Below are 15432 nucleotides of genomic sequence, written 5' to 3'. Positions count from 1 at the left end.
ATAGAAAATCTAAAAAAAATGGAAAAAGAAGAGTAGAGAGTTTATTAGCAGTCATATTTGAAAAAAATATCGTATCATCAATAGTCATTAACACAATAGTCAAAAGTTTAGTACACAATTGGGGTTTCTCTCCAGGAAACCCAGGGAGAGGACATAGTGCAGGAATAATGAGGTTAAAGATATCAGAGTCCTTGATGCACATCCTTTTGTTGGCATACCATATCTGTAGTTCAGGAATCCCCCTTGGCAATTATCAGCATCTTATATCTTTTAACTATTTCCCTTTATCTTTACTTAGTTGTAATAATTATAATTGTGACCTGTAGGAATGGAACTCTTAATGATTATACCAGAATATATTTGGGTACAGTGAGCCAGAGATTAGACACTTGTTATACCAGGGATCACAATGTTTGTATATATTTGATCACATTCAAAGATGTGGGCCAGTGTGGGGAAGTGAAATTGTGGTCTCTCACTTGCAAGACAGTTTCTTCCTCTGAGCCATAGTCATATCACTATTTCTCTAGATAAAATGAAAATACAGAAAAAATAAATTGGAAAAAATTATGATGTATTGATGTATTTGGAATACATCTTTTGGGGGCACATCCGATGGCACTCAGGGGTTACTCCTGGCTATATGCTCAGAAATTGCTCCTAGCTTGAGGGACCATATGGGAGGAGGGGGTAGAACCATGATCCGTCCTAGGTCAGCGTGTACAAGGCAAATGCCCTACCACTTGCTCCACCGTTCAGGCTCCTGGAATACATCTTTTTAAGTAATAAGAAAAATATTTAATTAACTTTATTAGAAATCTAATAAGCATCTATGATATTGCATATAAATCTTATTTAATATTAAGGTGTATAAACAGGTATTAAATTTAGTATGTAGCATGGTTTCAGGAAAATTTTAAATTAACATTATAATTATTTCAACAAACATTGACTTGTTTTTTACCTTCAGAAAAAAATCACATCTCCATCTTCTGCCTGTCTAGAATAATGTCTAAAGTTTCTACTTGTCTAGATTATGTTTTCTTTTGCTTTTCTTTTTCATTTACTTCCCCTGCAGACCAGTTGAACAGGATTTAGTAATAACAACCCTTCTGAGACTATACAGCACACTAAGTACTTAAAGAAACAGAGAGAGATAGGGGGAGAGATTGCTGTTTACTTCTTATTTATGACCCCTGGGATTCCTATTTTGCCAACTTCTCCACAGCTTAATCTAATTTACTATAAATCTGTGGCAACAGAACTATATCCTATTCGTTCTACACTGGTGAAGTCAGAGAAGTCTCATTTTCCACAAGAAACCGGTAAGAAGTTAGAGAAAGCTGCTCTAATAATAAGTAAATAGCAATTGTGTTCTGTTAATGAGCCATATATTCATCCGATAATAGAAAATTCAGTACAATTCTCTGAGTCCCATATAAACAAAATTAGAATTTTAATAATTTGCATATAAAATATGTGATTGTTTTCTGAAGTCTGTTCAAAATGTTAAGAATTAGAGGGGCCGGGCGGTGGCGCTCGAGGTAAGGTGCCTGCCTTACCTGCGCTAGCCTAGGAGACGGACCGCGGTTCGATCCCCCCGTGTCCCATATGGTCCCCCAAGCCAGGAGCGACTTCTGAGCGCATAGCCAGGAGTAACCCCTGAGCGTCACTGGGTGTGGCCCAAAAAAAAAAATAAGAATTAGAGATTGCCACATCACAAATAAATTGTAACATACTAAGGATATCTACTCTCAGAGATAAACTTTACTTAGTATTTTTAACAGCTTAACTTAGAAAAAAATATAATAAATGCTGCTCTTTATTTTTCTTCTACAATTTATTTTAACAATGTAAAATACTCTCAAAGTTAGCTTTAAATTTTAATTACATTGTTGGAGAGACAGTGCAGGACTTCAGGTATATATAGTCCACCAATCCTTGCAAACTGCATCTCTGAAGGCCCATGACCTAGAAATCCTAACCATTGTGGTCCAAAAAATCCCTACTACATTGGGGATTCAAGTAACATCACATCTTTAGGTACATGCATGAACCACCAATCTGTTTATATGAGAATTTCAAAGAAGGATCCCTAGGTCTCCTGAGTTCTGGAAGACTTTCCACTAACCAAAAAAAAAATTTTTTTTAACTTCTCAGAATATTTATAACAAGTCTCTGTGTAGTATTCAGTTGTCTGATAAAATCTTCTATTTTAGTCTAAACTTACACATACCTCTGAGGCTTCATAGTATTTCAACAACTATTATTGCCCTCAAATAATTCACAAAAAATATAGATAGTAGGTACTTGTTAAAAAGGGAAGGAAGCTGTCATTCAGATGACTCCCATTCAAAGAAACTATGTTAAGGTAAGTGAAATTAGCTAGTCATAAGAGACAAATACGTAATTCTAAAAGCAGAGATACTTAACATGCTGAAAACCTATATAGAATAAAAGTGAAATGATAGTTTATATACTAACAAAAAAACACTAACTCCTTAATACAAGTTATTGTTTTAGTATTTATAGTTAATGTTTTATAAAATTAAGAAGTCATGAAGATGAATAGTAGAGATAGTTGCAGATTGTTAATACAACTGTAGGTTGTTAATTTAATACCTGTGGCTGGTTTTTGTTTTAAAAATTAAGATGCAGGGCCCAAGAGATAGCATAGAGGTAGAGCATTTGCCTTGCATGTAGAAGGACAGTGGTTCAAATTCCGGCATCCCCTGAGCCTGCCAGAAGCGATTTCTGAGCATAGATCCAGGAGTAACCCCTGAGCACTGCCGTGTGTGACCCAAAAACAAAACAAAACAAAACAAAACAAAAAAAAACTAAGATGCAATTTTCATTTGAATTTATTTGACCACACTTAAAAAACTGGTAAAATAAAACAAAGCTCTATGAGCATATTTCTTACCTCTTTGAGTGCTAAGTACTGCCATGCTCTAAAATCAATCTATTCATTTTAAAGATATTTTATGTTGATTCCTTACTTTATATATTTTAAGCTCACACTATCTTTTGTGTTTCTAACCTGACTTTATAAATATACATACGCCTGTCTTTAACTCTTCTCAGTTCTCTATAATTCTATTCACTCCATACTCCTATTCTGTCAATGTATGCCAACACTGCTGCTTTTCATTTATCCTCAAACCACTGAAGTAGCTGTCAGTTTTCTTTACTATACTTCAACTGCTTTTTCTAATATCTGTAATGTATTCTTAGATGCTTCTGAAATCTTCAAACTTACTGATTCACTATTTAAGTACTTCAATTCTATTTTTTTCTTTTTTTGGTTTTTGGGCCACACCTGGTGACACTCAGGGGTTACTCCTGGCTAAGCGCTCAGAAATTGCCCCTGACTTGGGGGGGACCATATGGGATGCCGGGCTAGCGCTTGCAAGGCAGACACCTTACCTCTAGCGCCACCTCGCCGGCCCCAATACTATATATTTAACACAAATTCCTTACACTTTGCTTTGTTTATTTGTTTTGGTTTGGGGGCCACACCTGGTGATGCTCAGGGGTTACTCTTGGCTATGTGCTCAGAAATTGCTCCTGACTTGGGGGACTATATGGGACGCCAGGGATTGAACCACTGTCTGTCTTAGGTCAGCCGCATACAAGGCAAATGCCCTACTGTGACATCAGTGCTCTGGCCCCCACTTTGATTTCTTGCCATAATACTTTCTAAAAGTTGTCCAATTTTACCCCAGTGCCAATAGACCTTATAATGTCTGTTGTTACCTCTTTACCAGTTTTTTCTTATAAATCTGCTTTATAAAGTTGTTCAACCACATTGTTAGGTTAAAATGGCACAACTAGAATTTCTTCTTTTTGTTATTGTTGTTTTGTTTTGTATTGGGGCCACACCAGGTGATGCTCAAGGGTTACTCCTGACTATGCGCTCAGAAATCGCTCCTGGCTTGGGGAACCATATGGGACACCAGGGATCGAACTGAGGTCTGTCCTGGATCAGCAGGTGGAAGGCAGACGCCCTTCCACTGCACTACTGGCCGACAACTAGAATTTCTAAGAAAATGGATATCACTTAAAAAATCTCATAAGCATGTATATACTTTTACCTATGAATTTATATTAAAATTCCATTCTTATTAACTATTCAGTAATTTATATTCATCATTCAAATAAATATATTTTAAAAGATTTAATTTTCAAATACTATTTTATTGATACTAGAGCTTACTTTCCGCTACTATAAAATAATTTTAATCAAAATATGTAATCTATATATATTTCCCATATGAGGCAAAATATATTTATATATTTCATAAATATAGCTGATTGTGAATGCATACAGTTGGTAAACTGAGTTTCTTACTAATAATTTTCCTAATGACATAGCATTTATTCATAAACTTAGTAACTCTCTGAATATTACAAATATTTTCTACAGTTTTTAATAACAATGCAATTTATTATTTCTATAGGATGTGAATATTGTGAGGACATATGCTACAGATCCAAGATACATGGCGAGCTATAGTAACAGAACATCTACATTGCCAACCTTCTTGTTGACTGGCATTTCCGGCCTAGAGACAGCCCATGCCTGGATCTCTATTCCCTTCTGTTGTCTTTATGCCATTGCTCTCTCGGGGAACAGCATGATCCTCTTTGTCATCACTACACAGCAGAACCTCCATGAGCCCATGTACTATTTCCTCTCCATGCTGTCAGCCACGGACTTAGGCTTGACCATATCTACAATGTCAACAACATTAGCTATCCTCTGGTTTAATGCAAGAAAAATTAGTCTTGATTCCTGTATTATTCAGATGTTTTTCCTTCATGGATTCACCTTCATGGAATCTGGGGTATTGGTGGCTATGGCCTTTGATCGTTATGTGGCTATTTGTAACCCTCTGAGATACACTACAATTCTCACCAATTCCAGAATCATTCAGTTAGGTATAGCTATGAGTATACGTTCCATAGTATTGATAGTACCACTACTTTTGCTCCTTAAGCCTCTCTCTTTCTGTAAGACAATTGTTCTCTCCCATTCTTACTGCTATCATCCAGATGTCATTAAGTTAGCTTGTTCTGATATTCGGGCCAACAGCATCTGTGGGTTAATTGATCTTATCCTGACAACAGGGGTAGATACACCATGCATTCTTGTGTCTTATGTATTAATCATCCGCTCTGTTATCGGTATTGCTTCCCCTGAAGAGCGACACAAGGCCTTTAGCACCTGTGTCTCTCACATTGGAGCAGTTGCTATTTTCTACATTCCCATGATTAGTCTGTCCTTGGTGCATCGCTATGGTCATTCAGCCCCCAAACTGCTTCATTCAATGATGGCCAATATATATCTACTTTTACCGCCCATACTCAACCCTATCATCTATAGTGTAAAAACAAAACAAATCCGTAGAGCTATAGTTAGTCTTATCAATAAAAAATAAACAAAGATTAAGTTTCTGAAAAGCTGATAGAAGTGATTTTTCACTGCAGATAAAAAGCCTGGAAGGTGATTTCATATAATTTATTTTCAATTATATTTTAACTTACTTCAAAAATATTTTCTAAATTTGTTTGAATTTTTTAAATTTATGTACTTTAATTACTATGGTAATTATATATAAAATTATTGTAGCCGCCAACACCAAAATGTCCAGGAATCTCTTTTATTGTTCCCATGTCTCATCTTGTCTAAATTTTTTTCTGCTCATGACCCCAACCTCACTTTAGTAACTGATTTTCTATTCTAATTCCTAGGACTTGTTATTTTATTCACATATATTGGCTGTATATACTCCATAAATCATTTGTCTTCTCCCTTGGACTTATTTCACTTAACAGAATTCCTTTCAATGGTGCAGTAAACTAAATGCTTTCTTCTTTCTTACATAACTGATGTAGCATTCCATTGTGTATATACATATATATATATCACAATTTTTATTTTTAATAATATCTTTTATTTTATTATTATTTTTATTTTTTATTATTATTATTTATTATTATTTTATTTTATTTAAACACCTTGATTACACAAATGATTGTATTAGGTTTCAGTCATGTAAAGAACACTACCCTTCACCAGTGCAACATTCTCACCACCAATGTCCCAAATCTCCCTCCACCCCACCCCACCCCCACCTGTACTCTAGATAGGCTTTCCAGTTCCCTCATTCATTCACATGGTTATGATAGTTCTCAGTATAGTTATTTCTCTAACTGCACTCACCACTCTGTGGTGAGTTTCATGAAGTGAGATGGAAGTTCCAGCAGCCCTCCTCTCTTTGTCTCTAAGGATTGTTGCAAAAATGTCTTTCATTTTCCTTAAAACCCATAGATGAGTGAGACTATTCTGCATCTATCTCTATCCCTCTGACTTATTTCACTCAGCATGATAGATTCCATGTACATGTATAGGAAAATTTCATGACTTCATCTCTCCTAATGGCTGCATAATATTCCATTGTTTATATGTACCACATTTCTTTAGCCATTCGTCTGTTGAAGGAATCATGGTGTTTCCAGAGTCTGGCTTTTGTGAATAGTGCTGCAATAAATATAGGTGTGAGAAAGGGATTTTTGTATTCTTGTGTTCCTAGGGTATATTCCTAAGAGTGGAGATATTGCAATTTTTTGATCCACTCATCTGAAGCTGGGCATTTGGATTGTTTGCATATTCTAATGATTGTACTAAACACTGCAAGAAACACAATATCTCATTATTTTGATTTTATTTTCTTAATAATAAGTGATGATAATCACTTTTATATGTCTATTAGCCATCTGTATATTTTATTAGAGAGACTTTCTGTTCATCTCATCTTTCTATTTTGAATGAAGTTATAGGATTTTTTTGTTGTTGAGCTTTGTGACTGTTATACATATCTTGGATTTTAACCTATTATCTAAAATGCAAATATTTTCTCTTATCTAGTAGTTTCCCAACATTTTTTCATGAAAACATTTTTATTTTGACATCATCCAATTTGTTATTCTCATATATTTATTTTAACCACAAGATATAAATATGATATCCCAAATGATTATCAGTAAAAATTTTACAAAAATAATTATAATAAATAATTAAACTACTATTCATGTTAAGTAATTATTAGTTTATAGTATCTTTTCTTATGATTTTAATGTATACTTCTTGTCTATTCAAAATAACTCAATCAATTTTATTATCAATTATAATTGAGATATGTTAAAACTAAAGTCTAATATATTTATGTTACCAAGAGAATAGCATTTAACATATATCAGTGTCAAATTTTAATCCAAGATTCCTGTATGAGATTCCTCAGTATGAGAGTCTTGCCTGCTATAATGCATCGTATGCCAAAATCATCAAGGAATAATATTCGAAGACTAAACGGTAGGACAGGACCTTTATGTCCTTTTAAAAATTGTGTTGTCTTTTTTAGTATATAATTTAGTTCATTTTATGTACTATAGTTGCTATCAGAAAAAGTAGAAATAAATATTTCTAGGTATAGAAATAAAAATGAGAATCCATACTGGACAACCAAAAGAAAAGATTAAAGACACGTACTAACTTTTTTTTGTCTTTTTTTTTATTTTGTTTTGTTTTGTTTTTGGATCACACCCGGTGGCACTCAGGGGCTACTTCAATTCTGTGCTCAGAAAAGTTCCTGGCAGGCACAGAGGACCATATGGTATGCCAGGATTCTAACCACCATCTGTCCTGGGTAGGCTATGTGCAAGGCAAACGCCCTACCACTGTGCTATCTCTCTGGCCCCAACATTCACAAATTTTTATATAAAATAAGACTTTGGATAAACATAAAGTAGAACCTAAGAAACTGGAATTGAGATTCTGGTCTTTATTGTTAACATTTTTAGACTTCAATATAATAGGAGAGATAACATAAAAGATAAGGCATGTCTTGCATGCTGCTGTGCTTGTGGGATCCCCAGTACCACATGGTCCCCTGATCATCACAGGCTGCAGCCATAAACGGTCCAAGAACTACCAAAATGGCCCCACAGTTAATTATCAGTCATGATAGACCAAGAATTGCTCATGGACTCCTCAAACCTTCTGACAATGTCTTCGGATGTCCCTGTCAAAAATAAAAAGAAAATGTATAAATCTTATTGTTATATAATTAATAAAATTGAATAAAATATATAAAAACAACTATAAAATGACCATAATTTGTTTTTTTTCTGTTCTCATTGTCCTAAGTACTGTAAGAGAAATAGGAAAATCATCATTCCATACTAATTTCCACAAAATTTATTCAATCTTCATTATTTAATGAATATTTATTAACACACATGTAGAAATAGAAGAAATATGGTCTTGAATATTACTCTATAAAGTAATTCATCATTTTTCCTGTGAAAAATAAATTTATGCTCCCTTAGTTACCTTAAAATACAAGTTGGGCCGGGTAGGTGGCGCTAGAGGTAAGGTGTCTGCCTTGCAAGCGCTAGCGTTGGACGGACCGTGGTTCGATCCCCCGGCGTCCCATATGGTCCACCCAAGCCAGGGGCGATTTCTGAGTGTGTAGCCAGGAATAACCCCTGAGCGTCAAACGGGTGTGGCCCAAAAACCAAAAAAAAAAAAAAAAAATACAACAAGTTCAAAGCTAAGTTAATTTTTTACTATATTAATATTGTGGGTATACTATGAAATTATTTTTTGATAGTCATAATGTTAGATAATTAAATGTATCCCTTTTTAGTAAAAGGTCAAGAGAGCTTCTAAGCCCTGACATTTTTATGTTTAAATTTCTATCTGATCAGACAAAATATTTTCTACCTTTCTGAAACAACTTTTTTTATCTGATTTATTATATCATCTATAATGTTTTTAATATAAAAAGTTCCATAACATTGACAATTTCCTAAATGTACACTTAATATACTTTGATTATTTTTCAGAGGGAGACTTACTCTGCTATGCTCAGGGCTTACTCTTGAATTTGCTCAGAGAATACTCAAAAAGGTGCTTAGGTGATACTAGGAAATCAAACCCCCGTTGGCCTCGTACAAAACAATCTCCCAGTTCACTGTGCTATCTTTCTAGCACTACACTTTCATTTTTACTTCAGAATCTATAGACATGTTCCTTTGTTGATCTTTTTTTATTATATTTTCCCTAAGCAAAATACAGATTATTCTAATAAAATCATACTATTACTTGTTAGAACATTCAATACCTTGTCTTGATGTTACTCCACTGCCCAATAAAATGCTAATTTGTAGTCACATTAAAGAAACTAAATTAATAAAACATTAAGGAACTATAATTTATCACTATATTTTGCAAGTCAAAATAACAGGGGTCTTAGCTAAGGTGTCTTTTCTTCAAACCAGTCATTTGATTCTAGGAGCAAAGTGCATTTTCTGATTTTATGAAACAGGATTCTTAGAATTATAATGTGCTTCCCATTCCAACTATAGAAATGCTTCTTTTTGCAAATATCATGTTCAGTGAGTTTCACTCTGTCCTTATATTTTATCATTAGTTATTTTCACTTTTTCTTTTTTACCATAGTAAAAATATATTAAGATATGTAAGGTAAAAATGAACATGCAAGTGAACATTGAAATATAAATGCTGCCTTTAGATCCTGCTTTGAATTCTTTGGGTAAATGCCCAGAAGTGAACTCTCTGAATCAGATCATTCTATTTTTAGCTTTTGAGGAACCACTTTGTTTTCTTTATTGACTTTACAAAGTTTAGTTCCCACCGACAGTGCATAAAACTTCCTTTTTTTCAAATCTGATTATTAATCGTTTCATATCCTTTTTTAGTAATATTATCCTATAATTATAAACTGATGTATTATTGTTTTAGCTTTTTATTTACTGTGGTAATTGTGAGTGTTCTATAAGCTTCAAGCTAATATTAATTTATACATACAAATTTGCCTATATTTATATATTTAAAATTTGCTAAAGAATAAATATTGTGTTCTTACTATACATATAAAAATAATGGGTGGAGGACATTAGTATATTTGTACCTTTAATTTTGGTGATGGTTTTATGGTTATATACTTAATCCCAAATAGATTAAGTTGTACATATAAAATGCATATAGGTTTTAATACCAATAATACCTTAATAAAGTTAAAATAAATTTTAAATATTCCTGTGACTGCTCTACTGATTAAACTTAGTAAATTAATTAAGAGAATTAAACAATTAGTTTTTCCTTCAAGTAGCAAATCCTCAATGCTCATGATAACTGTATTGTAGATCATTTGTTAGTTCTTAATAATTATAACTTTTAAAGAAAAAATATGAAGAGTATTAAACATACAGTTCATAAAAGGAAGAAAATATGAATTTTTTGCACACTAAGTTAAAAGGCTTTCACTATAAATTGAATGATGAATAAAGTATATCTAAAATGTTCAGGTTGAAATATATGTTGTTATATATTAAATCTATTATGACTCATATTTTCTCATCTATATTGGCACATTAACTTCACCATAAATATACTATTTAATAACATGATTTCTGTTTATCTGTCACCTCTTTTCTTTATACAATTCTATCTGACACTATGAGATATATATTAATTCGATAAAATACAATTAACAGTGATTTTGTGTAAGGCAAAATCTTTACCATACATGACAACACAGCAAAAGTATATTTTACCACTATAAAAATAAAATCATAAATCATATTATATACCATAAATTACTTGGGAAATGTTAATCACCATATATATGTTAAATAATAATTCAGAAAGTCAATTTGCATTGTTTTCTGAATGTTGCTCCTACTAATCATGACATTTTGACAATTGTATCTTCAATAGAAATACCTCTCCCAACAGTAGCCATTTGACTTAATAATGTTCTTGCTTCTGAATTGTAGAAGGCAATTTCTCATCTTAATGAGCATAGTGATTGTGCACCTGGTTCTACGATATTGCCTGGAAATCCTTTAAAACCCCTGATATTCCATTTAACTGCAGAAAAATTCTGATAAATGAATTACTCACAAAGCAAAACAAAACATGAGCATAACAGAATTAAAATAAATAAGAAATACTGAATCTGGGGCCGGGCGGTGGCGCTGGAGGTAAGGTGTCTGCCTTGCCTGCGCTAGCCTAGGACGGACCTCGGTTCGATCCCCCGGCGTCCCATATGGTCCCCCAAGAAGCCAGGAGCAACTTCTGAGTGCATAGCCAGGAGTAACCCCTGAGCGTCACAGGGTGTGGCCCAAAAACCAAAAAAAAAAAAAAAAAAAAAAAGAAATACTGAATCTTCCTATGTGTTCATGTTGTAAACAATGATTCTATTTTTTTGTTTTTTGTTTTGTTTTTGAGCCAGTGACGCTCAGGGGTTACTCCTGAATATGCTCTCAGAAATCGCTCCTAGCTTGGGGGACCATATGGGACTCCGGGAATCAAACTGAGGTTCGTCCTGGATCAGCCACATGCAAGGCAAATGCCCTACCACTGCGCTATCGCTCTGGCCCACAATGATTCTATTTTTAAAATAAAATATGTAAAACTGAGATACGAGATCAAAGTTTTCATTTTTCTTTAGTTCTTTTCTCTTGCCTTAATTTCCATATTTTGGTGCCATATAATTAATAAACAGACAGGTGAATGAAGCAAAACAGAAGAATGCAGAAATTTCTCAAGGGTGTATTTATCCCAAGTGGATAAATAATTACATCATCAACAAGTTTTATAAATATTCTCCATTTATAGAAGCAAAAAGGAAACCTTGTTATCTCTGGTCTAATTAAGAGGGAGAGAAATTTCTTCTAAGGGTAACATCAAGTTAGTTCTCTCAGATCAGTGCTTAGTGGTATTTGTAGTAGAATATACCAAATGACTTTAATGCTAATCATGAGAAATTTAAGTTAAAGAAAAAATTTTCTTGGCATTAATATTATAATTAATCTTGTCTTCTGGAATTGTTCTTTCCACAACCTTATTACTATCCCTTCAAACTATCTTCATCTTGGAAGGTAAGACTCTCTGGGTACACCTAGATTTTGATCTGCATGTGTTCTAGTTCCTAATTATATTTACCATCCAGTATTTTTTTTACTTTTAATAGCCCGATGCCCATTTTAAAAATTAAAATATTGTAGAGAAGTTTTGTTTTTATCTATTTTATTAATTATTGTAAGATTTCCTTCTTACATATATACATTTCCCGACACCAAGCACTATATACAACTACTGACGTCCTTAGCATTGTTTAACATACATATTGTATATTAACACCAGGATGCATTTACTCCATTCAAAAATTTAAGTCTAAAGCAATTTCCTTCTTTAGGGTGGAAACTCCAGAGCACTCCTCAGAATATCTGGGGGTCCATCCCATAAAATCTCAGTCAGCAGGGTTGAAATTCAGTGTGATGATCTGAAGATGCAGTGTTCCTTATGCCTTGCTTTGTCAAGAATTACTTCAGACACACAAGGAGGTCTCTAGGATCGCACACAGATATTGAGTTGCACTATATTGCCAGTTTTGTGAATCTTTTCCATTTTTAATATGGGGTTTTGGCTTTGAAATTTTTTTTTAGGAAGGGTGAGGTTTGGGCCACATCCTGCTTTTCTTGGGGCTTATTATTTTTTAGAGCTAAGGAATCACTCCTGGGAGGCTTTGTGGACTACATGGGTGTCAATGATCAAGCACACATAGATAGACCTCATGCAAAGAAAGCACTTTATTAACTATACTATTCCTCTAGCCTCTTAATTTTCATGGACTTTAACCAGAATATTTGAGTTTATTTAATCTCAAAACAATAAAGGTTTAAGGTGTTGGCTTTTTTATTATTTTTAGTGGCCAAATTTCTTCCATTTACCTAATTATTTTCTTCCTGTTATAAGTTCTAAACTTTAAAGTAGTATTTTTCAAATGTTTTCTCCAAATTGAACCTACATAAGTAAATTATATTAATTCTGATTTCAATTGCATGTAACATTTATACTTGATTTTAAAGAAATATTTTTTAACAATGGTTCTAGTATCTCATTGGAACTTCTAACCAATTTTTTAACTTTTATGATACATAATGATATTACCTACATTTCCTCATGATCTTTTCTTCTTAGGTGTAGAGAGGTTGTAACCTGCATCCCTATGAATGTGTTGTATGATTTACAGACATTCTTATATATTCATGTTGCCTGACTTCAAATGTTGCTCCTTTTACTTTTATGAGACATTATATAAATTCCAGGCTATTATTTTTCATGTCATATACTTCCTAGTACAAAGAAAAATATTTTCTCATTTTATTCCAACGAATTATGTGGGTGGTTTGCTACTAGCTGCTATCTCAACAGGAACAGCTTCTGTTTCTGTTTCTCAACAGAGAACAGTTTCTGTTCCAGTTCCAATTTCTGGTAATAACACTTTCATGAAGTTAACACCCATGCCAGCAACATGCTCTAGCTCTTTATCTTTTTCACATAGTAATTAAATCCTAAATACTTTCTTCTGTTTCCATCTTGGCTGACAATGTTAAACTTGACAATGCTGACAATGCTGAACTTGAGTGAGTGAATGTGTATTTCAAAACATAATACTCTTTGTCCTTATTTTTATATTTTTCCCATGACATATAAATGTGGTACAAGTTATTCTATTACCTTACATCTAAACATTTTTAAAGTGTAACAATAAATTAGGAAATATTTTCAGCTTGTAATAGCTAAAGTTAAATTGGAAGTCTACCTTACATCTAAGAAAAGTATAAAGTTTGTAGTAGAGACATTATTTTGCTCAACAGAGGGTTACTGAAAGTAACTTAAAAATTCTGAACTCAGCATGCAGAAGAATCAACCTATTAAAGATCTAATAGACCTAGTAGTCAAAATTGAAAATTGAAATAAAAAATTGAAAGGCTATGAGGATGAATTTACATGATGTTTACTTTGACATTTAAATAAAGAATTATAAAATAAATATGAATTAAATTGTAGAAGATTAACTTGAGTTGGAAACAAATATTTTAAATTAAAAAATTGGTTAATTTAAAATATAGTATATGAATGTTAATAGGGTTACAAATAAGTAGAAATATATAAGTAATAGAACTAAGAGAAATTAAAGACATGATTCAAAAACTGGTTAAATTTTTTATTTACAATAAAAAGTAAGTTACATAGTCAATTAGATAATAAAGTTGTATAAAATGGACATAATTGGGCCAAAGAAATAGGAAAACAAACAGAGAAATTGCCTTGCACATAGTCTACCTGGATTTGATCCTGAAAAGTGCATATGGTCTCCCAAATATGGCCTGAAGGATGCTCTGAATACTGAGCACTGTTAGGCATAGCTTCAAACCAAACAAACAAAATTTAATAATTTCTAAAGGAACAATGAAAAATCCTAAAATATTTGAGCAATGGCTTTATTTTCATAATAATATATTATCTATACCTTAATTTAAATTATAACATCCAATGTTGTGGTCAAGAATTTACTATGAAATAAAATTAAGTTTCAGTAATATAATATACATAAATTGTATTTTATATATAATATAAATATACATATGTTTATAAATAAATTATTTTGTAACATAAAATATATATATCATATATCATTTATGTGATACATTTAATAGAATTAATTCTTAAAATTCAACTCTGGATGGTAAAATGTCATCATAAAGGGGCTGGAGAGATAGCACAATGGTAAGGCATTTTTCTTGTACATAGCCAACTCAGGATGGATGATGGTTTGAATCCCGGCATCCTATATGGCACCCCAAGCCTGCCAGGAGCGATTTCTGAGTGCAGAGCCAGGAGTTACCCCTGAGTGCCACTAGGTGTGACAAAAAAATAAAAAATAAAAAATGTCATCATTGAAATGTCTATTAAGTATTTGCTACCTGGAAGACTCTAACACAATCTCTCATTTTGTTAATAAATAAAGTATTGATTTCTAGAACCAGAGAGATACAAGTATTAAGGCACTTTCCGTGCATTAGGCTGATTCCAATTTAGTTACAACAATATGATCCCTGAGCACTACTGAATATGGCCCAAAAATTACAGCCTAAAATAAAGAACATTGTATAATTTTTGGAATAAAATAGCATAATTATGTTTGTCATTATGTAATTATTGTTACCACATTTCTAAACAGAAGTTATCAATTTTGGGGTCGATAGCTTCCTTTTCAAATGAAAAATTACTCAGTACCACCCTAAGCTACTACTGCTACCTTGGGTGATTTCAGAATCCCTACTCCATCCATAAAGGTATTGACAACTTTAGGAAACATTATTTTAAAATCTTATTTTCTCTGATTTTCTGCATCCTTTCTTTTAGGTTTTTGGTCTTCAGCTATTTTAAACATCTAAACTTTATGCATTTATTTCAAAAATACATCTCCATTTTGAACTAATCAATAACATTTAAATAAAAGCATATTTAAAGCATCCTAAAAGAAATGA

General features: G+C 32.8%; 1 protein-coding gene across 1 annotated transcript; it reads left to right on the top strand.

The window, feature by feature from the left end:
• Positions 1 to 4482: 4482 nt before the first annotated feature.
• LOC126018198 (olfactory receptor 51F1-like) lies at positions 4483 to 5441 on the top strand. Its single transcript, XM_049780343.1, is given in 2 exon segments — positions 4483 to 4498; positions 4501 to 5441. Coding segments are annotated over 2 exon segments (957 nt in total).
• The last annotated feature ends 9991 nt before the right edge of the window (positions 5442 to 15432 follow it).

This window comes from Suncus etruscus, chromosome 9 (assembly GCF_024139225.1).
Source record: "Suncus etruscus isolate mSunEtr1 chromosome 9, mSunEtr1.pri.cur, whole genome shotgun sequence".
Lineage (NCBI taxonomy): Eukaryota > Metazoa > Chordata > Mammalia > Eulipotyphla > Soricidae > Suncus > Suncus etruscus.
The sequence above is the reverse complement of the archived record's forward strand: the minus strand, read 5'-3'. Positions and strand labels throughout refer to the sequence as shown.